This window comes from Sylvia atricapilla, chromosome Z (genome assembly GCF_009819655.1).
Source record: "Sylvia atricapilla isolate bSylAtr1 chromosome Z, bSylAtr1.pri, whole genome shotgun sequence".
NCBI lineage: Eukaryota > Metazoa > Chordata > Aves > Passeriformes > Sylviidae > Sylvia > Sylvia atricapilla.
In genome coordinates, this window is record NC_089174.1 from 80,162,701 (window position 1) to 80,188,395 (window position 25,695).

Below are 25,695 nucleotides of genomic sequence, written 5' to 3' on the forward strand. Positions count from 1 at the left end.
GCAGCCCATCAGAAAGCAAATCCAGTGTGCTGACAGGGGGTGATGGATTGAAGAGAGAAGAGCAGGATCCAGCATCTGAGGGAAAGGAAATTACAAAAGTTAAGGGTTGAGTGTCTCATTCCTCTGGCATCTGTGCTGTCCCTGTGCACAGCACTGCTGTCTCTGCCAGGGGAGGCAGAGAAACCTCAGAGTGAGCCCCCAGAGTGTTGTGGGCCAGAGGAAGGGGTGGTGTTTGTTACATGGAGTTTGTGTGAAGGGGGAGATTGGGAGAGATGAGTTATCAGTGTTACATCTGGCATGGCCTGTCACCTTCACTTTTTCACCTTACCTGGGTTGGGAATGCTTCGGTGGTCTGAAGGGAAGGTGAGCTCCCTTCTTCAGCGCTGAACTCTGAGTTTGCTAAACCCCCTTGGGCCCCTTACTGTATTTTTACATAGTCTGCAAGACTTTGCAGGGACACCAGCTTGATTTGAATCAAAACTGAGAGGAGGCAGATCAGAAGGAAAAGATCACAGGACAGGAAAATACTAGAGGGTGTATGGATGCATGTCCCTCTGCATACCTTGAGTTAGCAACAGGTTTTCTTTCCATTGACTGTGCCTGTAGTATAGTAGTTGATTAGAATTAATGAGGTCAGTCTTCCAGGTAGCTGCCAAGGATGCATTTGAATGAATTGAGTGTAAGAATCATGGAATAGTTTGGGCTGGAAGGGGCCTTAAAGTTCCAACTGCCGTGGGTAGGAAGCAATGGTAAAGGTTGTGATAGTTCACGAAGCAAAATTTGGGAGCATCAGGAGGAACTGAGAAGACTGCAGAGTAAGAAGACAGTAATGGTGTAGTTGTGTTCTAGTACACATTAAGCCCTAAGAAATGCAGATAGGAAGAGGAAGAGGATGTCCAAGGGATTTGGCAGGGAGAGATGTCTCCTGCTTCTGGGGGAGAAGAATTTCCATTGTTTTTGTCTGATCAGGGAGGTGTAGTATAGCTTGTTTGGGAAAGGACCTCACCTGTTCTTTTTCCAGGTAGAGACAAGACCAGTGAATGAGAGTTCTTAAGAGATGTTCCATTGACATCAGAGTGTGTTTTTTGAAATCAATATATGTAGGAATTGGCCCACTCAACCATCTTGTTCAGAGTAAAATGCCCCTTCAAAAATGGAGAATCTTACTGAGAGACCTTGCTTAAGCAGTTAAGGAAAGCAGAACTTGACTCTGAGTTTTGGTTTGTCCTGGCAGAATAAAGCTAAATGCTTGCCAGTCTGTGAAATAATGAAGATATGCTCAAGTTCCTCCTGTTTGTAGATAGTAATCAATTCTGTGTTGTGGTATTGAATGGTACTGTGACTTTCAGGGATGTGTAGTCCAGGAGCTGGGGTGCTGGTGTGCTAAACCTTGTTAGGCACCATTCACCTCAGACAATTCTCTTGTGGTCTCTGTCTTCTGGCTTGATTGCCACATTTGAAAAAATGAGATAAAAGGCATGACTGGATGCTAAAAGAGTGCATCACATCAGAGCTTGACTAAGTATGCAATTCTGTATGAAATAATTTATTGCCTCTTTCCATGTATATCCTTATTAAGTAATCCCAAAAGATAAATCTTTGAATTTAATTAAGTCTTAATACATAATCTGAACATTTTAGTGTATTTTGTCCAGAGATAAATTCTCCTTCAGAATAATCATTCCCTGTATTTAGTTTGTGTATCCTGAAATACACAGTGCATGCTGTTCAGCATTGTTGGCATAGTGTCTTATGAATAGCATTTTTACAGGCAAATGGAGCAGAGTTGAAAGAAAGAGTAAAATCAGAACACCTGAAGATATGATCATCTAAAACAAGTTGTGTGGGGGGCAAGGGATAGATTGCAAGAAGACTGTAATACTCTGTGTGCAAATAAATATGGCACAGGAAACGTTTTGCCATCTCAGACATCTGAGTTTTAACTGAAGTCTGCACCGGAGTCTACACCATGATGCAGGGTAGCATTTCAGAAACTGGTAGCAGTTAAATCCTGTGGTGTTCTCGCCAAACAAAAGGGTGTTTCAGAATACCTTTCAGGCCAACATGCACTTTTCCCTCCCTCCAGTCACTACTGTAAGTGGATGTCCCATAATTACTGCCTGATAATTGCAGCTTTTTTTTTTTTTTTTTTTTTGTGGCCTTGGAGTGTTGTGCTCCCTTTTGATGTCAGTATTGGTCTAACACCTTCCTGAAGCCCCCATTTCAGGAGGGAAACATTGGAAGAAGCAAGTCAGTCTTGGGTGGAACACATACTGGCAATCATGCTGGATTTTTAAGATACTGGATGTTGCTCGTTTAACCAACTGGACTTGCAGAGTGAAAGGGAAGTGCACCTTGAACCTTGGCCTGAGTGCAGGAGTGTCCCTGCCTTGTTCCCAAGGTTGGGCCAGGGTGTGCTCAGCTCGGCCAGCGTGGTTTGCAAAGGAGCAGCTCTCTCCTGTAGCCCAGGCAGCTTCAGTGTTGGGCAGCTGGAGCTCAGCACCTGCCCTTTGCATCAGGAGGAGCCTTCAGCAGCCACACCAACAGGGAACATTTTGGTATTCCAAATCCGGGAGGGTTTGTGTGCGACTGGAGGAGGAACAGCAAACACCTCTCCCTTGGGCAGCACATGGCTGTGGAGGCAGGAGGAGGAGAAACTGGGGAGTAGGACAGTGATGTGTGTGATGTAAAGGCATCTGGAAGCTGCAGAAATAACTATTGCATGAGTCGAATTTGCTAGCAGATGGCAAAAGGGGCTTTTCAAATGAGAGGTGTTTCTTACTGGAGAAGATCAGTCAGGGCTTCTTGTCAGTGGTGTCATCAGAAATGAGTAAAAACTTCCTAGTCCAGCAGGAATCCTTGGAATTTCAGCTGGTCAGTATGTCAGAGAGGAAAATGTTAAGGAAATGCCTTCCTGGATGCAGAGTCCTGCCTGGGAAGTGTTTAGAGTTGGCCTTCCACACCTCAGAGAGGAGCCCTGCTCCAGCCTAACCCAGCAGGGACTGGTACTGGGTAAGCCTCCCTGTGGTGCCTGCTCCAGGAGACAGGGAGGTCACACCACCTGGAAGTTGTGTCTGTCCATCAGGATAAGCCTGATACTAAAGTACTAAGTAAATAGAAATGACTTCATGATGAGACAGGGCAGATGAGTGGGCCTGGTGAGCTCCCATTAGATCTTTGGTCCAATGCACATAACTTTGCCTTGCTCTGGGTTTACTCACCCAGTGATGGCAGAGAAACAATTTCCTTTTATATAAAGTCTTTATTCCTGCCTAGCTGTTGCACATCCAATGGTAGCAGGGGTCATTGTCTCTGAATTCACTCCAGGGATGCACACCAAAGACAGCGTGAAGTAGCTGCTGGCCCAGGAGCACCTGTGGGATGAGGTTGTCCAGTGCCCTGCCCCTTTGCAGCCTCTGGTTTTCTCACCTGGGCTGTGGCTGAAAGGAGCAGTCCACTTCAGACTGGCAGAGGAATGGCTCGTATCTGTCAGCACTGAGGGGTTTTGCCCTGTGCAAGCAAACAGAATATTGGACCTACAGATTAGACCCACAGATCTACAATTTTATAGTTAAAGATCATTCTGTCTTTACTTACTGTGGAGTTAGAAAAGAACACAGGAGCAGGGCGTGTCCCAGGCTTAAAGATGGATAGACAGAACTTCAATGGCCAGGAATTCTCTAAGGATCCAAAGTATTTTAAAGAAATATTTTAAAAAATCAGAGGTGGCACATAGGGTTTCTGTCGGTCCTGCAGCCATGTGACTATAAATCTATCTGTTCTTCACAAATAGTTCTTTTGTTTTGTTTTAGCAGAGTGGGGTTCACTAGTGCTAACTCTTATAAAACATTGGTTTTCTAGAGAATTTGATAGAGGGTGGAATTTGGTTGGGGGTTTTGGTTGGAAGGGGATTTTGTTGTTTGGTTGGTTTTTGGTTTGGGCTTTTTTGTTTTGGGGTTTTTTTGTTTGTTTTGGGGTTGTTTGTCTGTTGGGTTTTTTTGTTTGGTTGTTTTTGGTTTTGTTTTGGTTTTTTCCTTTTTTTTCCTTTTTTTTTTTTTTGTTTTTTTTTGTTTTTTTTTGTTTTTTGGTTTGGGGGTGGTTAGGTTTTCTTTTTTTAAAGAGAACAGCATTTGTATTTTGGCTGTTGGATTTTTCAAGTGCATTTGGCACAGTACTGGTACAATAAGGCTACAACTGAACTGGGATTTCTCCATAAGTTACTAATTTTCAAGATTAAGGTCATAATTTATTTTTTCAATTGTAATTTTTTCATTATTTTTCTAAAAGTTTTAGATACAGGCAGAGAGGGTATTACAAAAGTTAAGAAAATACATGTCACAAAAACAGTGATTTGTCTTCCAGCTTAATGCAGTTGCTGTAGATATTTTCTCTGTCCCTGCTGACTTGCAATTGCTGGTAATTTTGCTTGAACTAGTGAGCACCCCAAATGAAGATGGCACTACAGAATAGAACAGCCAGGAGAACTGCAATGATTCCTGATGTGTCCTTCCCGCAGGGGAGTGAGATGGTGGCCAGCTGAACCCAGCCAGCAATTTGGATTCAGAGCGCCTGTTCCTTCAGAGTCTTCAATTTTATCCTGGTGTGCTTGTACCAGGTGATTAAATAAATTTTAGAGTAGGTGCAGTCCAGAAGGTTGTAGTTTTAATGGATTGTGCAACAGCCAACCAGGGACACGAGCTGGTCACCTGGTAAAATGTGGATGCTGTTATGGGCACAGCTGAGGTAGACACTCTTGAGATTTGGAAATGCATCTGTGCTGAATGCAGTACATTTGTTGTAACGCAGATGAACATGCTGTAACTTCCTGATGTTGTGAAATACTTGGTTACCTATTGCTGTCAGCTCGCAGGATGGTAATATTAGCACCTCTAAATTGGATAGCTGTTAGAACAGTTTGTCCTTTGGCATAATCCCCAGCTCGAAGTTATTTTGACTAAGGTCCAAGAACATGAGATTTTTCAAGCCTTGAAAGAAATGCTGAATGGTAGTGTTAATGTGGGACAAGGGAAGATTCAGCAGTTGCTAGAGATGCAGATTTTGGAAGGGGCTCTGTGAAGTGTTGATAGGGAGAGGAGTGAAGGGCAAGTCCAGCAGCTCTGAGCTAGCACAGTGCTAAAGGAGCATGTCCTGGAGATGGAGGTGTGTGTTGTGGCTCAGATTCAGGTAATGAAGTCTGCTCAAAGCTCTCAGAGCTTTCCTACAGCAAGTCAGAATTCTCAGTGTGACTTTAGCTTAAAAGCTTTGCCAGTTTCTCCAAACAGCCCCAGCCTGGCTGCAGAACCTGTGAGTTACCCTTGCTGTGGAGGCAGTGAGGGAAGGGGAGGCAGCAGAGCTGGTGTTTCAGAGGTGCTCAAAACAGTTTGCATTGAGAACCATCTCCTCTAGCAAGCTCCTGCCACTGATGCCAGGGGGCAGTGCATGGATGTGGGTTTGGGTTAGGTCCAGCTTTCTGGTTAAGCATTGAAATGTGTCAGCATTTAGATTTCTGAAGTGCCGTACCTGCAGATAGAGATCCTTGACAGAGATAAAACAGAGCCCTTGTGAAATATCTGGGCTTATGCAGGACTCCTTTCCACACTGTAAAATCTTCCCAGCCAAAGGGCCTGGGCTGTGGAGTTGTGTATCCTCACCAGGGCTGCAGGGATGCCAGCTCAGCCCACCAAGGACAAAGTGTAGAAATAGGACTGAAAAGATCCAGGTTCAGGGTATGTAATGTCATTGCCAGGATGAGAGTTACAGAGCTGGTCTTCTGTAGAGCTTGTACATCTCCTGCTGTGATTGCCTGCATGCCGTTCATTGAAAAACTGAGGCATTTGAGGTTTCCAATGGGAAAGTTGAGAGGAAGCTGCAGTGAAGAGATGTGGTAGCTGCCCAAGATGATGATACCTAAGCTGTCAAGATTTGTCACTGGGATGAAGAACATGTTATTCCTGTCTGTGTTAAGATGCTCCAGGGAACATGGCCCAGCAAATGCTGTGTCAGACAGAAACATAAGCTGGTTTCTGGTCAGCAGGAGTGTCTCCAGCTGCCTGTTGTTGTGAAAGGCACAGTCATGCGCCCAGCTGATCTGACACCTTGAGAAAACAACAGGAAACTGCATCAGTGGCCTGTCTCACAAACTGTCCTGGTAATGTGATTACACAAACTGCACCTCGTATCTGTAAAATCCCACAACCTGTTGCTTTCACCAGGGTAAAAGTGTCTGTCGTTTTCAGTGATGCTTGCCTGGGACTTTTAAGTTCACATTTAATTACAAGGTTCTGCTGAGAAGAAAAACCTGTCCTGAAATGATGGGTGTGAGGAGGCATTTGTGGGAGTCAGGAGACATGAGGTATTTAATCTCTAACTTAACAAGAAAAGCTCTTTTCCTGTTAAAAAGGCCAGCCACTTCCATGGGCCAAACATATCTTTCTCTAGTTTTTAGGGAACAATATTGAAAATCAGTAAAATCTGCTGCAGTGACTTTGCTGTCACTACTGTCTTAGAGGTGGTAATATCTGGAACAGTTCACCCACTGAACTGTAAGTGGTGGCCTTAGAGGAGAAGCTGAGATACTGCCCAAACAGATCAATCTCTGCTTAGCAAAAAAATTCACCAGCTGTCTGAAAGTGCTGGTAGTGGTTTCTCTGTGAAGGCAGGAAGATGCTGCTGTGGTGTGCTCCAGAATTCTCTGTCTCTGACAGGAGTTCACAACTGTGATGAGCAGAAGTGAGGATGCTCCTTCCATACCTTGTGAAGTCCAAGTAGAGAAGGGAATTCAGGTCAGAGAAGGTTGAATTCTGGAGGGAAGGGAGCACGTTGAAGCTGAAATTGAGGGTTTTTGTTGTGACAGGTGGTCACAGGAACCTCTCTCAGTCCTAACCCTTCCCAGCTGTAGCTTCTATTTTCTGTAATCTGTGGAAAATACACAGTGAAAATGAAAGAATTATGTACTGTGAATATAAATAGGAAAACGTGGCACTTGGAAAATCCACCTCCCCCCCCCCCCGTTTCAAACGAACACAATCCACAAAATAACCCAAAGAGAATTTTGAATTATTTAAAATGCAGCAGCTAAAACCCTAGGAAGCCTCAGCACAGGCTTGCAGTGCATAGCCCTGGGGTTTTGGGAAGTGTTTTTAAAACGAGTGCCTTAAATCTCTCTTGTATTAATTTGAAGTGTCTCATCTGCAGCACTTTCTTATCGAAGTTAGCACATATGAGGATTGCTTACTCTTCTGAATGAATTACTAATCCTTAAAAAGAGATCTCCACAAGGTAGTTTTAAATTGTGAATGTCATGAGTCTTGTAACAAAACTTACTTTAAGAGCTCTTAAGTAAACCTTACAGAGGGGAAGTAGCAAAGAGCAGGTCTGGAAAATGTTTCTAGAAGGAATGTGGCCAAATTAATTGGATATGAATTCAGTTACACACTGCAGTCAGGAGAGAGCAGGAATGTTTAGCTCAGACTAGACAAAGATCATGCCTGATATGCTAAGTCTTCCAAACGTCTACAAAGACACTTCAGTTTTAAGTGAAAATAAGTCCAGGTATTGCATAGAGAAGTCAGCTCTGGATACCAGGGAAATTCACTGAATGTGCTTGACTGCATGAAAGCCAAGCAGAGCCAGGATACTGCCACCCTGAAATAGCTGCTGTGCTGATGGGCTGTGGGAATGCTCACTGCATTGCACTCATCCCAGCCTCCTCCACACCCACCTCCCCTCCCAAAGGACAGAGGAATGTCTGCTCCTGGCTGGTCCCAGGGCCAGCCTAGGAAGGGTTGGGGTACCCAGGGCTGTGTGGTACCCAGCTCTGGTGGGTCCCTGCCCCATAACCTTACAGGTGTTGATCCTGTGGGGAAGTCAATACATGTATGGCACAGTTGGCCAACACGAGCACTTTACGTGTGTTCGTGTTCGTGGAAGAGAGCAGGGCAGCAGCTGTGTGTCCAGAGGAGGATGCCCTGGAGCCCTGGGTGTAGGGCACAGTGCAGGTGTGTGCCCTGGGGTCCCTTGGGGTTTGCTGAGGTGCACGTGTGGCCCTGGGGAGCAGTGCAGGGGGCTCGGGTCTGTCTGTGGACACAGCTGTGAGTGCTTGAGGCTAAACCACGTCTCTGCCTTAGAGGAGGCAGGTGGGCTGTGTTTGCACTCAGTAGCCTCAGGAGAAGAGCAGTAGTGTTTGTTGCAAACCACAGTCTGGGTTTGGTGAACATTTTCCTCCTTTCCTTTAAGCACAAGTCCTGTGGCTGAAGGGTGCCAGGGAAGCAAGGTGTGCCTCCACTGCTGTGGACAGAGCAGGCAGGGGCAGAAGGATGTCAGCAGCAGTGTGGTGAGAGGAAGTGGAGTGGGGCTGTCAGTGCAAAAATCCGTGTGGGGAGTGCAGCTCCTTGGCTGCCCAGGTCCCTCTGGTGTGCTGGGTCCCAGCTGGAGTTCAGTGAGCACCCAGGGACAGCAGCAGCAAGGAGGGATGAGGCCCCCACATGGAGATGCTGGGCATGGCCTGGGGGCAGAAAACGAGCCCAGAACCTGCTGTGATAACACAGGGACCCAGGCCCAGCCTAAAAGCACTGATACAGCTTCAGCACCTACAAAAAAATGACAAAATGTGGACCTATAACTCAATGCTGGTAAGCAAAGGAGAACCTGTGGAGCTAACTGCTGCTATGTGTAGTTCAGACAGATAAAAATAATTTGACTGTCACAGTAAATGAGAAGAGTGCCTATGTTTTGCCATTCAGATAAAAGAGTGAGTAAATAAGCTCTCTCCATATGCTTCAGGGCGTGGAGTGGCTCTCGCAGTGAACTGAGGAGAAACTATCCCAAGGGGAATCCTGTTGTGCAGTTCTGAGTGCTCAGAGATTTGTAGATTTAATTCAATGAGGAATTTGCTGTTAGCCCCAGGTGTGCATTTCATAGGGCTGCTTTTCCATTCTGCTTCTTCCCTGAACCAAAAACCTTGCAGGTCTTTTTTCTGTTGTCTCCCACTTGGAATAGAAAAAATTAGATAAAAGAAAAAAAGAGAAGAAAAGCAAAGATAAAAGAAAGTATTGAGGAAAAAGAAAATCTATTGAGTCAGTCTTTTCTCCTGCCCCTGGAAAACCCTGATACTTTCTTACTATTCTCATGTGGTATTGCACACCAACCAAACAGCAAATTGAGGTATCATTATACCTCCACTGTGTACAAATTTGTGTATCAAGAGCACAGCACAGAGGTAAAGTCCCTATATCTCTCCTCTATCTCTCATACTTATTAAACACCCCTAGGAACCTTTACCATCCTTCAGGCTCTCTGTGGGATGAAGCACAGTGCTGGTTTTCTGGGCTCCCAAAGTCCTCATCAGTGGTGGGAGAGGGTGTGAGGATGCTCAGATGTACAGGGCTGAGGAGGAGGAGAGACAGTGGCTGATTTCCCTAAGCATACACCAATACAGCTTTCTTATTCCTCTGATAACGACCTTCAGCTTCCCTTAAAGTAAATCCCATGGGAACTGGAAACATTCAGGCATTTGCAGGTGTTTACCCCAATGTCTGCAGCTGCTGCTCACTGAGAGGGATGGTGGCTGTCACTCCCCTCCACACACACCATCTCTGCAGTGCTGGGTGCTCTGCAGCTGGCACAGGTGAGCAAACCAGAAGATATAAATCCCAGGCCAATGTGGAGAGGCAGGTTTCTGCACTGAATTGTTGGAATTCTGGAAACTGAGAATTTTGGGGGTTTAGTATACAGTAATATATGTGAAGCAATATGGAGGATTTTGGGCATTGTTTAAATCCTCCTTTTTCACCTTCTTCTTTCTTCTTCATGGGTTTGGGTGGTTTTCTGTAACTGGTTGGTGAAGTCCACATTGCCAGCTTCAAATGGTTAGTTGTTAGGCTTAAAGTAAAAATAATTTAGGTGGCATTTCATAATTGGATGGATTGTCCTTGAAAAGGCCTTTTAGAGATAGAGGAGCACTCCTCATTTTACCTCATTTCTCTAACTTGCCAGTCAGAGCTCACAGCTCGTGAGGCTGTAACAGGGAGGAAATAAACACTAAATCTAAACACCAAACTGTGAATCCTGTATATTAATCCAAAACTTGGCAGGAAAAGGAGCCAAAGCCATCACACTGGATGATCTTGTGCTGTCTTCTCTGAGTGGAAGTGAGGCTGAGCAGAGAGGCCAGACAAACGTGGGAGCTGGTGGGAAGGCAGGTTGCAATGAGAAGACAGGCTGAACCCAGAGTGAGCAAAACAGTAGTTTCAGAGCGAAACAGGAACTTGCCTGCTTTAAATATAGTCAGGTTACTGTGCAGTGATGATTTTCTGAGGCAGAACGGATTTTTAAAATGGGTAAAGTGAGAAAAAATTGTCTTCAGGTTAATGTGGACTGGAATGTCTCTGCAGGGTAGTGCAGATGAGACTGTAGCACACTACCAAAGGGGCATTTAATGTAGTGGGAAACTTGAGTTGAACAAAATTTGATTCATCACTTAGGAAAGGCAAAAAATCTTACAAACTATCTGAGAGTAAGAGTTCTCCTTTAGGGGTTGGTGGCAGTGGTGGACTTCGTAATACGAGTTTTACAGGGTAAAAATACTGATTTTACAGGGGACTCCGTGGTCTTGCAGATCTTTTCCAGCCTAAACCATTCTGTGACACTAGGATCTCTGCCTAAGCTTTTGCAAAAAGGATTGAGTTGCTGATAGACAATTACAGCAGCACAAAGAGTAAAGCTAGAAGGCAATACCTCAATCTGAAAATTTACACTCTTCCTCTAGTATTTAGGTTACAGAGAATGATCACTGTTGTGAAGAGAGGCAATATTTCTAACCATCCCTGGGACAAGTGGGAAGCTGCAGGAGGGGATCTTGTCCCAGCCAGCCAGAGGTGTCAGGAGTCCTGACTGCCCAGGGCTGAGCATCAGCTTCAGCCAAACAGCTCAACCTTTTTCCTTCTTTTCTCAAACAACTGAGTGTATCAATTAGCTTGACAACTTCGTTGCTGTAAGTGGCACTCTTTCTTCGCCACCAAAGAGAAAAACGCATGAAGAAAACTCACTGTGCTCAGAAAATGTGTCTCAGCCCCACAGAGCTGATCCAGACCCTGTACTCAGTCAGGGAAGCTTCCAGTAATCAGGATGCCATTTGGAATGCATCGAGGTCAGCACCCAGGAAGGTGAAGACACATGAACTTCTCTCGTGCTAAGGAGAAGCACAAAATCAGCATCTTTGGCTCTGAAGCAGTGCATGAAGGCCACAGCTGTGCTGGTAGCTGGAGCTGATTTCAGGGTTCACCTGAGCCGTGCTGAGCCATACTCATTCCTGCAGGCAGCTGAGGAGAGGGCAGGACTCGCCAAGGCAGGAGGGAAGCTGCCAGAACTGCAGAGCTCACTCCATTTTGCATACTTGCCTGAACCTGTAGGGTGGCCTGTTGGGGCTGGCAGGCAATGAGAGGCCACAGAACCAGTGCCCTGCTGGTGTATTTCTCAGCTGCTAGAAAGCTTCTGTGCTGACCTGATTGGCTGGGGTTTCTTCCCTTGTCTTTAATTTATAGTGTACAAAAGAAAATACCTTATCTCAATGATAAGCTGAAAAGCTGACTCCGCATTCCACTCACAGCTCTGCCTCTTCCCCAACCAGTTCTGTGTGTGCTGGAAACCCTGCTTGCCCTGCAGCTGGTCACAAAAAGTCCTGAAGAGTTTGGTTGGTATGTTTGCTCCTTGTTTTCCCCTGTTAACACTCAAAAGCTGAGGCTTGGTGTGTCCCTATGCATTGGATTTGCATGGACAGGTTTTGGTAGGAGGATGCCACATCTTCTGTGAGAAGCTGCTGGAAACTTCCTTTATGCCCAGCAGATCCAGAGCCAGGAGGCCCCAGGATGGACGTGCCCCTGGCCAAGGCTGGGCCAATTAGAAATGGTGGTAATGCCTCTGTAATAACAGATTTGAGACGGAAAAAAAGTTACTGTGCAAATGTAATTCAGCCAGAGAAGAGCAGGGTGAGAATATGTGAGAGGAACAGCCCTGCAGACAGCAGGGTTGGTGAAGGAGAGACAGGAGGTGCTGCAGGCACCAGAGCTGAGGTTCCCCTGCAGCCCCTGGTGCAGACACGGTGAGGCAGCTGTGCCCTGCAGCCCATGGAGGTCCCTGGGGATGCAGAGATCCCCCTGCAGCCCCTGGAGGAGACCCAGGCCAGAGCAGGAGGGTGCTGACAGGAGGCTGTGACCCCGTGGGAGGCCTGTGCCAGAGCAGGGTCCTGGCAGGGACCTCCAGACCCACGGAGAGAGGAGCCCGTGCTGGAGCAGGTTTCCTGGTAGGACTTGTGACCTGTGGGGACCCACACTGGAGCAGGCTGTGCCTGAAGGATTGCATCTCACAGGAAGAAACCCATGATGGAGCAGGCACTGCTCCTCATGGAAGAGTGACCCACACTGCAGCAGTTCATGAAGAACTGTTGTTTTAAGTTTGCTCACTTTTCATTGTTTGCACTTTATTCTTATGCAGCTTCAAGAAAACTGTGTATATTATTAGAACTTATATGTTTTGTTTGCATATTTCTCCTCTGATGGATGGTGATGTTCACCAATGAGGTCAAAGTGGTGGCAACCTGTGTAACCAGTCTTCTGCCTTCTGATCAAAGTGTATATAAAATGGAGTCAAAAAAATAAAGACAGAACTTTCCTGCTGACCTTTCTACTACCTGCTTCATTCTTTCATGTCCGTAACAGCAGCAACCTGTCTCCTGTGGGAGGAATCCCCTCCCTGAGCAGCTGCAAGAACAATCTGTGATGAACTGACCATAACCTCCCCTCCCTGTGCTACTGAGCAGGAGCAAATAGAGTCTGAGAAGGAGGGAGTGGTGGGGACAAGATGGTTTTAAGGTTTGTTTTTACTTCTCGTTATCCTGCTCTGATTCAGTTGGTAATAATTTTACTTAATATCCCCATGTTCAGTCTGTTTAGGCTGTAATGGTATTTGTTGCGTGATCTCTCGTGTCGTTATGTTAGCTTATGAACCTCTGTTGTATTTTCTCTTCCCTGTCCAGCTGGGGAGGGGCGTGATGGGTGCCTGGAATCCAGCCAGGGTGAAACCTCCACACGCTGTGATCCCTGCTTGCTTTCCAGGGGTGAAGCAGTTTGGATTCACACTTGCATCCTATGACATATTTTTTTGGAGACTGTAAGCCCTGGTGGCACAGATGGTTCCTCAGACCATCCATACCAAAACCCTCAAATTAAAATGAACGAGGTATTTATTTCATATGAAAACTCCTTTGAATCAAGAAGGGCATCAGCCAAAGCTAATCATGTTTCATTCTGCGGTGCAGCGAAGCCTATTATTATGCATCAAGGAACTAGTGTCATGTAAGAAAGCAGGAATAGCTCCAGAGATGTTTCTTGTTTTAGCAAGTTTTGGTTTAGATTTTGTTTGTGTTTTTGGTTTGTTTGTTTTGGGGACACTTTTGTTTTGGTGTGTGTGTGTGGTTTTTTTCTTTTCCTTTTCTGGGATTTTTTTGGAAGTGGGGTGAGCAAGTGGGGCTGTTGAGAAAATGGGAAGATTTATTATTCAAATAATGAGTTCTAGGCCTAACTCAATTTCATAGAATCAGAGAATAACCTGAATGAAAAGTGATACACAAGGATCTTAAAGCCCAACTCTTGGCCCATTCCAAAGATCACACCATGTGCCTGAGAGCATTCTCCAAACGCTTCTCAAACCCTGGCAGACGTGGTGCAGTGACCTCTTCCCTGGAGAGACTATTCCAGCACCCAGCCATCTTCTGGGTGAAAAACCTTTTCCTAATACCCAAACCAAATGTCCCCTGACACAGCTTCGGGCCATTCCCTTGGGTCCTGTCACTGCTCACCAGAGATAAGAGATCAGTGCCTGCCTCTGCTCTTCCCCTCATGAGGAAGATGTGACTGCAGTGGGCTCCCCTCAGTCTCCTCCAGGCTGAGCAGACCAAGTGACCTCAGCCTCTCACACGGTTTCCCCCAAGGCCCTTCACCACCCTTGTTACCCTTCTTTGGACACTTTCTAGTAGCTTTACATCTTACACTGAGGCTCCCAAAACTGCACACTTTGGGTAATGAAGAATTCGTTAAGGAATTAATACTGGGTGACTGAAGTTCCTCTTCTTGACCGTGTGCTTAAGTAATTGTTGAGCTTAGCAAAACAGACTAATAGGGATATTTGAATTATTCATTATGTGTGCCTATCAGATTAATTTAGCTCTTCATGCTGTTAAGGCAAAATGGGGAGGAGTAAAAGTTCATGGCAGTAGCTAGTGGGAGTGGGTTTTGATGTTGGTAATGGGCTTTGCTACCTTGGGAATGGTAGCATTCCCAATGGGCTTGGGAAGGTTGCAGACCCTCTGTGACAGCTACAGCCAGGGCTGCTGCAGGCTGATCCACTCCCCATGCTCAGTACTCCTCCTCTTCTGCATGCTGGTGTTTGCTGGGTAGATTTTTTCTAGTATTGTAAAAAAAATTTTTTTGGTAAATCTACTCAAGTGCTGGGTAGATTTTTTTCTCCATCACTGCATCCAGGGTGGCTGTCAGACCACAGGGGTAGCTGGGACAGTCCCCTCAAGAATAATTTGCTGCTCCTAACAATATTTTCTCTGTGCTTGGTTGAAACTCTTTCCACTATTGATGATGGGGAAAATTTAGGAGCATGCAAACACCAGCAGTAATAATTGACCTCTGTACTTGTCACAGAATGCTTGTGAGATGCTGCAGAGGGCTGAGCACACTGCTGCCTCCATCTGCCCCTCCAGTACTGTGGCACCCCAGCCAGCCTGCCCTGCAGATTGCTCCAGAGAGGGTGGTACATCCCCAGGTTCCCTGTTCTAAACTGGTGCCCTGAACTAGACAGGAGGAACAGCTCACAAAAGTCACCAGGAGGCAGTGAGTCACTCGCAGTGTCTCTCACAGGTGATGGATCTCCCCTCACCTAAAAACCACCAGGGAGGTAGTGTCACTCCTAGCAGGGAGTGGCAGTGAAGTGCTGCTGTGTCCCCCAGCTCAGCCCAGGGCACGGGCCCACAGACAAGGCACTGTTGGCACAATTTGGAAGGCACAGTGTGCCAATTCCCATCCCTGACACAGAAGGGTGAGTCCTGCTCCTGGTGGGATCATGGGTCCTGCAGAAGCCTCTCCACCTGGGTGGGAGGATGGCTGGCTGGGTGGAAGGGAAATCCTGTGAGGTCAAATCCAGCTGGCTGACCCTGTGCCAGGCCTGGCTCCTGTGTCAGGAAAGAGTCCCAGTTGGATCACTCAGTGCCACACCTCCAAAAACCCAGGCACCAAGAGATGCTGCAGGTTGAATGAACCTGAAAAACATGTGTAATATCTGTAGGAATAAGTGAGGATCAATCCAAGGTGTTTAAAATAAAGAAGAAACCAAAGTGCATTTAGTTGTGTACATATATTTAAAAGACTTTAGTACCTTCAGAATCCTTATGAGATGTTAATTCTCTCTTTTTAAAAAGATAAATCATGTCAATCTCTGGGCCTTCCACAGCTCTGAAGACAAAGGGATTGGTAACTCAATGCAGCAAGGCTTCCAGAATACCTGTAAATCCTACACAGGATGAAAGGATTAAAATACTTTTCAGCTATTTCCTTCAAGTATGATTTTCCTCATTTGTTGTTTTCTTTGGTATTACAAATGAGATAGGGATCCAAATGTTTGAATGCTGGATGCTAGGAACTCAGTATTTGCTGTGGGATTTGGGCTGTGACTATTCCCCTGCTGTGGCTGCATGGTACCACAAAAAGGTGAGGCATGGCAGCTGGGAAGGACCAGGACCACCTGCTCTAACCCAAACCTGTATTTCCCAGCAGGAAAACCTTTGCTGCCCGTGCAGCAGGTGCTGCAGGCTCAGGCTGCACTCTAAGGAAAAGCCTAAAACAAAGTGATGAAGCAAGAGGATAAATCACTGTCAGGGAGTAACAGCTGATGTAGAACATGGCCAACTTTACCACACTTCATGTGAAACTCCTTTGCCTCATGCTGCAGCAATAGATCTTTCTGAAATCCTAAACAAGGGCAGGAGATAGCAGCCAGGTGTGCTCTCCATCCCACAGTCTGGGCAGGTAAGCAATATCCCTTTGCCATCTCTTGGGGGTGGTAGGGACACAAGTGGGACAAGAGTTGCAGGACTGCACCTGTGGTGCTCTCCCAGCTTGCCCAGGGGATGTTTTAGGCAGCCAGAGACCAAGCTACAGCATGCCCCTGCCCCAGAGATTCCTCTTCCTCTGGTTGCCACCTCTCCTTGGCAGGTGACCAAACAAACAGCTTCTTTCTCTGGAACTGAAGGCTGAGTTTAGTGCTGAAAACACACCTCAGCTTCAATCCAAAATTTTCATGACTTGAGAAAACCACTGGCACAGAGAGTGACCTGGATGCCCATTGGAAGAAAGGGACCAGACACATGATGTGGGCATTGTGAACAGAAATATTCCAAACAAATAAAGGGAGCACTCCTCTGGTTGCCTCTCCACTGCTGGATTGTTCTGTAGCAGATTTTATGTGTGGTACATTTCAAAAGGATCCATGGTGCAGGCTCTTACCCAGGGTACTCCTGCTGCTCCAAGCCCTGGAATCCCCGGCTGCAGAGGAGGCAGCAGTGCTGTGTTTTTAGCAGACAAGATGAACAAACTTTCAGGTGATGACTGCAGCTTCCTAGAGGGCAGGGGACAAAGGGCCTCTGTGCCTTCATCCTGAACCCTACTGGTGGTCAGAAAGCTGAGTTTGCCATGGCTGGGGCGTGTGGAACTGTGTGAAGCCCTATGAAATGCAGACTAAAAATGGCCAGGACAAAGGCACTAAGTAGGAAGGAAAATGCTGACATGATTAATTAGCAACAGATTAATTACTGGTGTTGTGTTCATCCATGCTGCTTCTTCTTCTATCTCCTATATGCTCCCTGCAGACACTGGTTCTCTGTAGCCACTGTTGCTGTGTTATCTTGCTTGAGTAGCTTGTGCTTTTTCAAAAATCAGATGATCTCTTGAGGATCTCAGTGCTGGAGCTTCCTGTTAACATTTGAAACAGCTGTAAGACTTCTCTCTGTCTCAAAAATTCAGCCTCTGTTCTGTGCTTAGCAAGCAAAATACTCATTGTTCTTGGTCCTCATGGGAGTGAGTGCTTTATAATACTGTAAAGGCACTATAAAGCTAAGATAAAATGCAGATTTCAATGATTAGTAACAAGCCATTATTCTTCTCTCCAAACAATACAGAATCTGACAAATTTGGCTGAACAAGTCCTAAATCCTAGATTTTAAACAAACAATAGAGAAACCTAGTAATTGCAACAGTTCTGACTTGAGCAGCAAACAAAAAGTCAGAATTAAAACCCTTTTTAGTGTCCCTTTTCCTTACTGGTCTCTATTGGGTGTTGCCTGGTGTGGCTTTGGGGAAAAGGAAGTTATTAGCTCTTATCCAGTGGGGCTGGACTAATCACTGGAAATTGCATTTTTGTTGGTTTTGGTTTGGCTGGACACAGATATTAACCTTGCAATGGAAGGAAATCAGGCAGAAATAAAGGAAAAGAGCCAAACTGAGGAAGCTGGTGTGAGTTCAGACTATTTAAAGAACTGGCATGGAGGCTTTGAAATTACAAAAGAGCATCTTAAAAGGAAGCCCTGTTGCTAAGCAACATGAATTGTTTTATACAGAACTCTGGGAAGATAAGAGAGAAACCTCTGCTGCTTTCAAGGAAGAATGCTGGTGAGGAGCCATAGCTGCATTCAAAGTGTGTTTGAAGTGTTCCAGGCACACCTGTCTGTGAGAGGGTTTCCATGGTTCTTCAGGTCAGAGTGGCCTTGGTGAGACTGTGTCAGCAGGTGAGAGCCACCTCTCCCCCTCCTGCTGAACTGCAGGAGCATTGAGCTTCTGCTCAGGGTGGGTGAGAGTGATGGGAGAAACCTGAACCTGCCACAGTAACACAGAAAACCCATGGGTCATGCTCAACCAGATGTTTTGGGACAGTGAAGCGATGTTTCAGCAGTGTTTTTTTTTTGCTTCAATTAATTTCTCAACTTTCCCTCCTATTTCTCCCCCATTCATATTAAAAAATTCTTATCTTTCATGATGACCTTCGCCTGATGATCATCTACCCAGCTGCCAGGTAACTACTGGTTATAACATGATGTAATGATGGGAAATGCATTCTCCATTCAGGAATATGTCAAAATAAATACATTTTGCCACAGCATAGCATTTCTTCCTTTGTTGTCTCCATCCTTCAGAGATGGGACTCATGGTGGTCTTGCCTTTCTTGCCAAGTAGGAATCCTTGACTGATCTGATTTGCTGGTGGGAGAACAAACCAGCCTCTTTGCTAAAATTCAGGGTTTTGTTCTTTATGCAGCTGCTGGGTGTTGAGGCTGCAGTTGGGTGCTGCTAATAAGCTGCTTCTATTAGATGGTTTTGAAAGGGTAAATTGTTATCACTCAGCCAGACTAGAGGTGGGGGTATGGGAGGAGTGATTCCACTTGTGCAGAGCTAGTCAGCCTTGACCCCTCTTGCCAGCAGTAACCAATGACCTGGGGACATTTCTGGAGGTGATTTCTCTCACCAGATATTTGCTCCTGAAACCCTGTCTGCTCTAATGCCAACTTTCATGTGTTTTTCTTTTTATATATATATATATATACCAATTACCTGATCCCTGTTTCCAAAACTATGTACGAGGATAAGAATTTGCCAAATGTTTACTCCAACTTGTGGAGTTTGTCAGATCCTGGTTTGCTCCTCAGCCTCCTGAAAAATCTCTGGATGCATGGCCTTGAGTATTGTCATGGGTAATAGTCTGCAGTTTAGTCATTAGTCTTTTGAAAGGGTTTCACTTGGTAACTCAGTCTTTGGCATGGTTTTATTTCTATCAGAGAAAGCACATCAGAGCTTGTCTGGATATTAGTTCTTTGCATATTGCCACCCCTCCAAAATCCCAGTTTCCTTCAAAGAAATACCAGAAGCAAGCCAAAGCCTTCCCTTGGTGTTCTGCAATAACTTTAAAGAAAGAAGTGAAATTCTCAAGGGACTGTTCCCCAGCTCTCCGTTCTCTCTGGGGTGACTCCTGCAGCTGAACAGCCACCTCATAGCAGGGAAGGCCTGGCATGGCTGATCTCTCTGTCCAAAAAGAAGGGAGCGGTGCCTGGGCTCCATCCTCCCAGGCAGTGATGACAAACTCTCTGGGATGGTGCTGGCTGACAGTCAGTGCTTCCTCTGCCACTGGGGGCCATTGCCTGTTACACCCGCTGTCAGCTACAGGCTTTTTCCTCTTGGTATAGCTGTATTTTCCTTGCTCTCATTTAACTCCTTGCTTATTTTGCTGTCAACAGCTGAGACCAATCGACCCTTTCCTCCTCCTGACATTGTCTGCAGCACTTGCAGGCTGGTGGCACTGCAGCCCTCATCCCCTCTGCTGCTCCTCCACCTGGTCGGAGCTGTCACCCTCATCTTGTGGGGACAAAACCATGTTTAAAGACATGTTCTCAGAGGGTGTGTGATTTGTGTTTTGTCATGCTGCTGATCCCAGCTGCTCTGCTTGGGGCAGACACGGGTCTCTGCCCTGCACCCTGGGGTGCATATTTTCCTCAGGTCACAGAAGAGTGGGTCTTAAACAAACACTGGATGTTGGGCACTGGCACTCCGTTTTGATGAACAGAGAGGAAGTTTGAGATGTTGTGTTGGTGTGGTAGAAACAGCAGTGTCTTTCGTTGTGCTGCTGTTTGTGGGTAGTAAGCCTGCCCTGGGTAGGCTTTGCCTGGTTTGTATAAATGGCACAAGCTGGGTGTGGGCAATAGGACTGTGCAAATGGACTGTTCTACACACAAGTGGAAATGACTCTACCAGAGGACAGTGGAGTGAGCAAGAGCAGAAATGAAAAGTCCTATGATCCTGACAAGATTTCCAAAATTTGCCTTCATGTTATGTTTGTATTTAGTTTTGCCTTTTTTTTTTCCTTCACCCTTTCGGATACCCAAGCTGCAATTGCTGTGGACCCAATCTTGCAGGAGTCGTACCCAGAACTGTGCAATGAGCAGGACCTCGGGGAGCTGGAATTTGTAGCTGATTTAGCTGGCTGCCTGCTGCCAGGGGAAAACCTAGCTAGTTACTTGAGACACAACCATGACTTTGTCTAGATTTTCAGTTAACAGCATTTTCCATGGCCTTTTCTTTCGTGCCCTGTCAGCACTGTTTGCTAAGGCACTGTGGGATACCCTAAGCATGGGAAGACAATGAGGAATTCTCTTCAGAGTAATCAATCCTCTTAGCATTATTTAAGAGTTTGTGCACCTTGCAGGTAGCTGCAATTTTACCTGAGGAGGTTGTTGCATGTACGTTCAGTGATCTGTGCTGGTGACTTGTTGGTGTAGTTTACGGGATGTTTGTTAGATCTCTAAGTCCTGAAAGATTTTCTCATCACTTAGATAAATCTAAGTGGTGGTAACAGTGTAAAACCAAAACGACGTGTACTTCAAGCTGAAATTCACTTCTTTCAGGATATAGATTAAACACACTTTAAAAGGAAACTTTAAAGTGACTTTTTAATGTGAATGTAAAGCTCAGAGTCTGGCTAAAAAAGAGAATAAATCCAACAGTACATTAGGAAAGAGTAAATAATTATTCTTTTAAACTGTAACCTCATTAATTTCTTATCTAAACTGGAAAGTCCTTAAAGACAGAAATGTGTTTGAGCTCTGCAGTGCAGATGATCCCTCCATTTAACAAGTGCACACACAGGGCTACAGACAGAGGGAAACTACATGAGAGAGAAGAAAAAAGTGCTGAGGTGCAGATACAGCTGAAAATTAATCAATGGAAGCAGGGAGTGATGGGGGTGAGGGAGTCTCTCTGGGAGACTGTCTGAAGTGAAACTCTGGGTGACAGAGGTTGGAGCCACCACACAGCCCCTGAGCTCTGAGCGTGGTCATACAGTAACTGTGTAAATATTACAGTTAAATGTCAAAAATCCAATAAAATATGCCAGTTGTGCTGGATTTGCAGATGGATATTTTTTCCTTTTTTCAAACCTACAATTCGGGCTGAAATTCTGGGAGAAATGGGGCTGGGAAAACCCCTGTGGATGGAACCAAACCCACTGCTGGCACACGAGGACAAACACCGAGTTGCCAATGTTTTCCTACAGTTTCCTTTCAGATCATTGTTTGCTCCCACTGCTGCTACTGATTTCCACGAGATGGAGCTATTCTAACATGGATTTCACAGCAGACCTTGGGGAGCAAGTGTGCTACGGCATATTTTTTATTTTATTTTATTTTATTTTACTTTATTCTACTTTACTTTATTTTACTTTACTTTGTTCTACTTTATTCTACTTTATTTTACTTAAATTTTTTATTTTACTTTATTATATTTTTATTATATATTTTATTTTATCTTATTTTATTTTTTAATTTCCATGACAGTGAAATGAGTAGAATTTTATGAAAAATCATCATAATAATAAAAAAAAAGAAGGCAAATCTCAGAAGCAACAGCTGGAGCTGAATGCACATTTGGATAGACTGTGTCTTGAAAGACCTCTTGTGAAAAGTTTCCCCTGGGGATGGGGGCAAATACTCTGAGAGTGCAGCTTTGCCCCACACTGGGGCAGCTGTTGTGGTGTGCCTCACCTTCTGGGAAGTTTCAATGCCCCATGTCCTGAGCAGATGCACCAGTTCTTTGGTGGTTCTTTGGCACCAGTCAGACTTTGCCTGTGACCCCAGCCTGCAAACATGAGCCCTCCAGGGCTGCAGACAGCCTTTGCTCAATCATGGTGTCCCTCTCCTGTGGCATTTCTGTCCTTTTTAATCAATGTTTTAGAGTCTTGTTATGTCTATTTCTATGTGCCATCTTCTTCCACTGCAGCATCTGCTCATTCCCTCTCTGCTTTATCCCCACCAGCCCCATTCTTCACTGAGTCCCAATGCAGACAAAAATTGATGTAAATCCTGTTGTGTTGTGAGATACATTTGAAAACCTTATGGCACGCCTGTCTTTTGGTCGAGCTGTGCCCACAGAGCCAAACACCTCCTGCCCTTGCTGTTGGAGCAGCCCCTATAAAGAGCAGCAGCTCAGGGAGAGGCATTTATCTGGGGATTCTCAACAGGAGCTGTCAAAGTTTGTGCCAGGTCTATATGCAGTGTCTGTAATGCTTGGAGGAAGGGTGTCATGGGCAGCCCTTGCTCACAGCCTGTGTTGGAGTGGTTCAGTGCTGTGAGAAGCTGGAGTTCCCTGCTGGAGCTCAGGAGATAATTGAGGAGATGCTGCTGACAGCAGGTCAGAGCCCATGGCCACCCAGGGAGCCCTGGGCAGAGGTTTCCTTCCAGAGCAGTGCCTGGTGCTGGAGGTCACTGCTGCCCTCACTGGCTGCTGGTCAGTCACAGAGGTCTGAAACCCTCCCTGCTGCAGCTCCCTGCCAAGGGAAACCACTGCAGGACAAACAAGGGTCAGCTCTCCAGGCAGGGGGCTGCCACTGCCAGATCTGGTGGGACTGCACCTGTCCAAATTCCCGTGTGAAATCGGAATCCTCAAAGACTGGAGCAGAGATGTGTTTGACAATTGTTGGTTAGGCTTTTTTTTTTTTTATAGTATGGTTTAGCATCCATCCTTTCCTCAGGAAGTATTTTAGGGGGATGCTAGAGCATGTAGGAAAATAATTAGGGAGGCCAAAGCTCAGTTTGAACTTAAAATGATGACTTCTGTAAAGGATAATAAAAAATGTTTCTACAAATATATTATTGATAAAAGAAAAAGTAAGGCCAGCCTTTGTTCTCTATTGGATAAGGGAGGGAACTTAGTAACTGCAGATGAGGAGAAGGCAGAAGTGCTTAATGCCTTCTTTGCTTCAATCTTTAGTGAGAAGACAACTTGCCTTCAGGACAACTGTCATCCTGGGTTGGTTGATGGACAGAATGGTCCCTCCATTATCCAAGAGGAGGCAGAGAACTGCTGAGATCCTTGGATACTCATAAATCTATGGGCCCAGATGGGATCCACCCCCGGGTGATGAGGGAGCTGGCAGATGAGCTCGTGAAGCCTCTCTCCATCATTTACCAACAGTCCTGGCTCACTGGTGAGGTTCCAGAGGACTGGAAGCTGGCCAATGTGACACCCATTCACAAAAAGGGTGGGAAGGAGGATCCCGGTAATCAGATCATCCTGACTTCAGTATCTGGTAAGATCACGGAGCAGTTTATACTGAGTGTCATCACACAGCACCTACAGGATGGGCAGGGTATCAGACCCTGCCAGCACGGGTTTAGGAGGAGTGTAGGTCATGTTTGACCAACCTGGTCTCCCTTTATGACCAGGTGACCCGGCTGGTGGCTGCAGGAAGGGCTGTGGATGTTGTCTATTTGGACTGCAGCAAGGCCTTTGACACTGTCTCCCACAGCACACTCCTGGAAAAGCTGCAGCCCACGGCTTGGACAGGAGCTCTCTGTGCTGGGTTAGGAACTGGCTGCATGGCTGGGCACAGAGAGTGGTGGTGAACAGTGCTGCATCCAGCTGGGGACAGTCACCAGTGGTGTGCCTCAGGGGTCTCTGTTGGGGCCAGTCCTGTTCAATATCTTCACTGATTACCTGGATGAGGGGATTGAGTGGCTCACTGGTGAATTTGCAGATGACACTGAGCTGGGAGTGTGTGTCAATCTCTTGGAAGGTAGGAGGGCTCTGCAAAGAGACCTGGAATGGCTGGATGGATGGGTGGAATCCAATAAGATGATGTTTAATAAGTTCAAGTGCCGAGTCCAAGTCTGAGTTTATTTTGGCCACAATAACCCCCTGCAGTGTTACAGGCTGGGGATGGTGTGGCTGGACAGTGCCCAGGAGGAAAGGGACCGGGGGATTCTGGTCAGTAGCTGGCTGAACATGAGCCAGGCTGTGCCCAGGTGGCCATGAAGGCCAACGGCATCCTGGCCTGGATCAGGAATGGTGTGGCCAGCAGGAGCAGGGAGGTCATTCTTCCCCTGTCCTGGGCACTGGTGAGGCCACACTTTGAGTGCTGTGTCCAGTTCTGGCCCCTCAGTTTGGGAGGGATGTTGAAACACTGGAGTACGTCCAGAAGAGGCAACAAGGCTGGTGAGGGGCTTGGAACACAAACTCTTTGAGGAACAACTGAGGGAGCTGGGGTTGTTTAGCCTGGAGAAAAGGAGATTCAGAGGTGACCTTATCACTCACTACAACTTCCTGAAAGGTGCGTGTACTCAGGTGGGGGTTGGTCTCTTTCTCCAGGCAGCAACTGACAGAATGAGAGGACAGAGTCTCAAGCTGCGCCAAGGGAAATACAGGTTGGATATCAGGTAGAAGTTTTTTCCTGGAAGAGTGATAATGTACTGGAATTGTCTGCCCGGGGAGGTGGTGGAGTCACTATCCCTGGATGTGTTTAAAGAAAGACTGGATGTGCCACTCGCTGCCATGGTTTAGTTGCGGTGTTGGGGCATGTGTTGGACTCAATGATCTTGAAGGTCTCTTCTAACCTACACATTCTGTGATTATGTGATTCTTTCCTGCCCCCCAAACCTGTGCTTCACAGTGGAGGGAGATTTGGGGGAAATATAAAAGGCTATTGTGAACTCCCAAGCAGAGGATTGTCCTTTTTGGAGGCATCCATGAGTTAGACCAAAACCTTGGTACACTCTTAGCACACAGGCACTTACCAAGCACTATCTCTTGCTTTTCAAGGCAAAAACAGAATCAGCATAATTTCAATTTCTTTATCGTGCAGGTCCTTGCTTTGGCCAGGTAGCCAAGCTGGAGGACAGCAGAGAGGGAACATCTTGCTTGCCATCTCCCCTGCCGGTCCACCATCCACAGTCAGGGAGAGCTGAAATCAGCCAGTGAGGGGTGCCTGCCCAGGGACACCAGCAGCTCACAGAGAATAAATTATTGTGTCTCTTCACCAGAAAGAAGATGAGGCCTGTGATATCTCTTGCAAGCACCAGTGCCACAGATATTTGTTCCTTTTATGAGAGAGGAAAAAAAAAAAAAAGCTAGAAGGACCTAATAAATCACAGTATAAATGCTACTCTTTGAAAGATCTGGGCTAGAAATTACTTGAACTTTTGTGATTTTCACATGTCAGGGGTGTGGGTTATTTAGGTTAGTGATTATTCAAGACACAGGGTGTGATTGGACTTTTAGGATTTGAAGGGATTACACATGCTTGTCAAGTGGGTGTTTAATCTCTCTTCAGTTTTAACTTCAGTTTGTAAATGTTGAAACTATAAATCATCACACTCTTGGTCCATGGCATAGGACAAACTGTGCTGATTTCCTCCCACCTCAGCTTAGATAAACTGCTTTTCTCCAGTGCTATTAATGCCCTCCAAATTATGACTTTTCCTTTTCTAGCCCACACTGTTGTGTGCACATACACATATGCAGGCAGGCATGTGTTTCATAACAGGTTTTTGTGCTTGTGACTCAGAGCTGAACTATTAAACCATAACACATGGCTGACATCTGGAATTCTCTCAGACGTTTTTTGTCATTTGAATATTGGTAGCCATGGTTTGCTACTCCCCTTTCCTTCAAAATGTAACTTTCTTTATTCCCAGCTCATAAAAACAGAGCTAGAAGGTTTTACTGAACCTTTTGGTGTCACTTGAGATGTGTGTATATATATATATATCTACTTTAAGGACACATGTGTTCAGAGAGTTTGGCAGAAAGATCTTACTAAAGAAGCC

The 25,695-nt window shown here is 45.9% G+C and overlaps 1 protein-coding gene across 1 annotated transcript; it reads right to left on the reverse strand.

The window, feature by feature from the left end:
- Nucleotides 1-4,335: 4,335 nt before the first annotated feature.
- CD180 (CD180 molecule) lies at nt 4,336-20,337 on the reverse strand. Its single transcript, XM_066339589.1, is given in 10 exon segments — nt 4,336-4,537; nt 4,539-4,599; nt 4,602-5,226; nt 5,228-5,328; nt 5,331-5,582; nt 5,585-5,746; nt 5,749-6,095; nt 6,751-6,855; nt 6,857-6,915; nt 20,320-20,337. Coding segments are annotated over 10 exon segments (1,932 nt in total).
- Nucleotides 20,338-25,695: the final 5,358 nt, after the last annotated feature.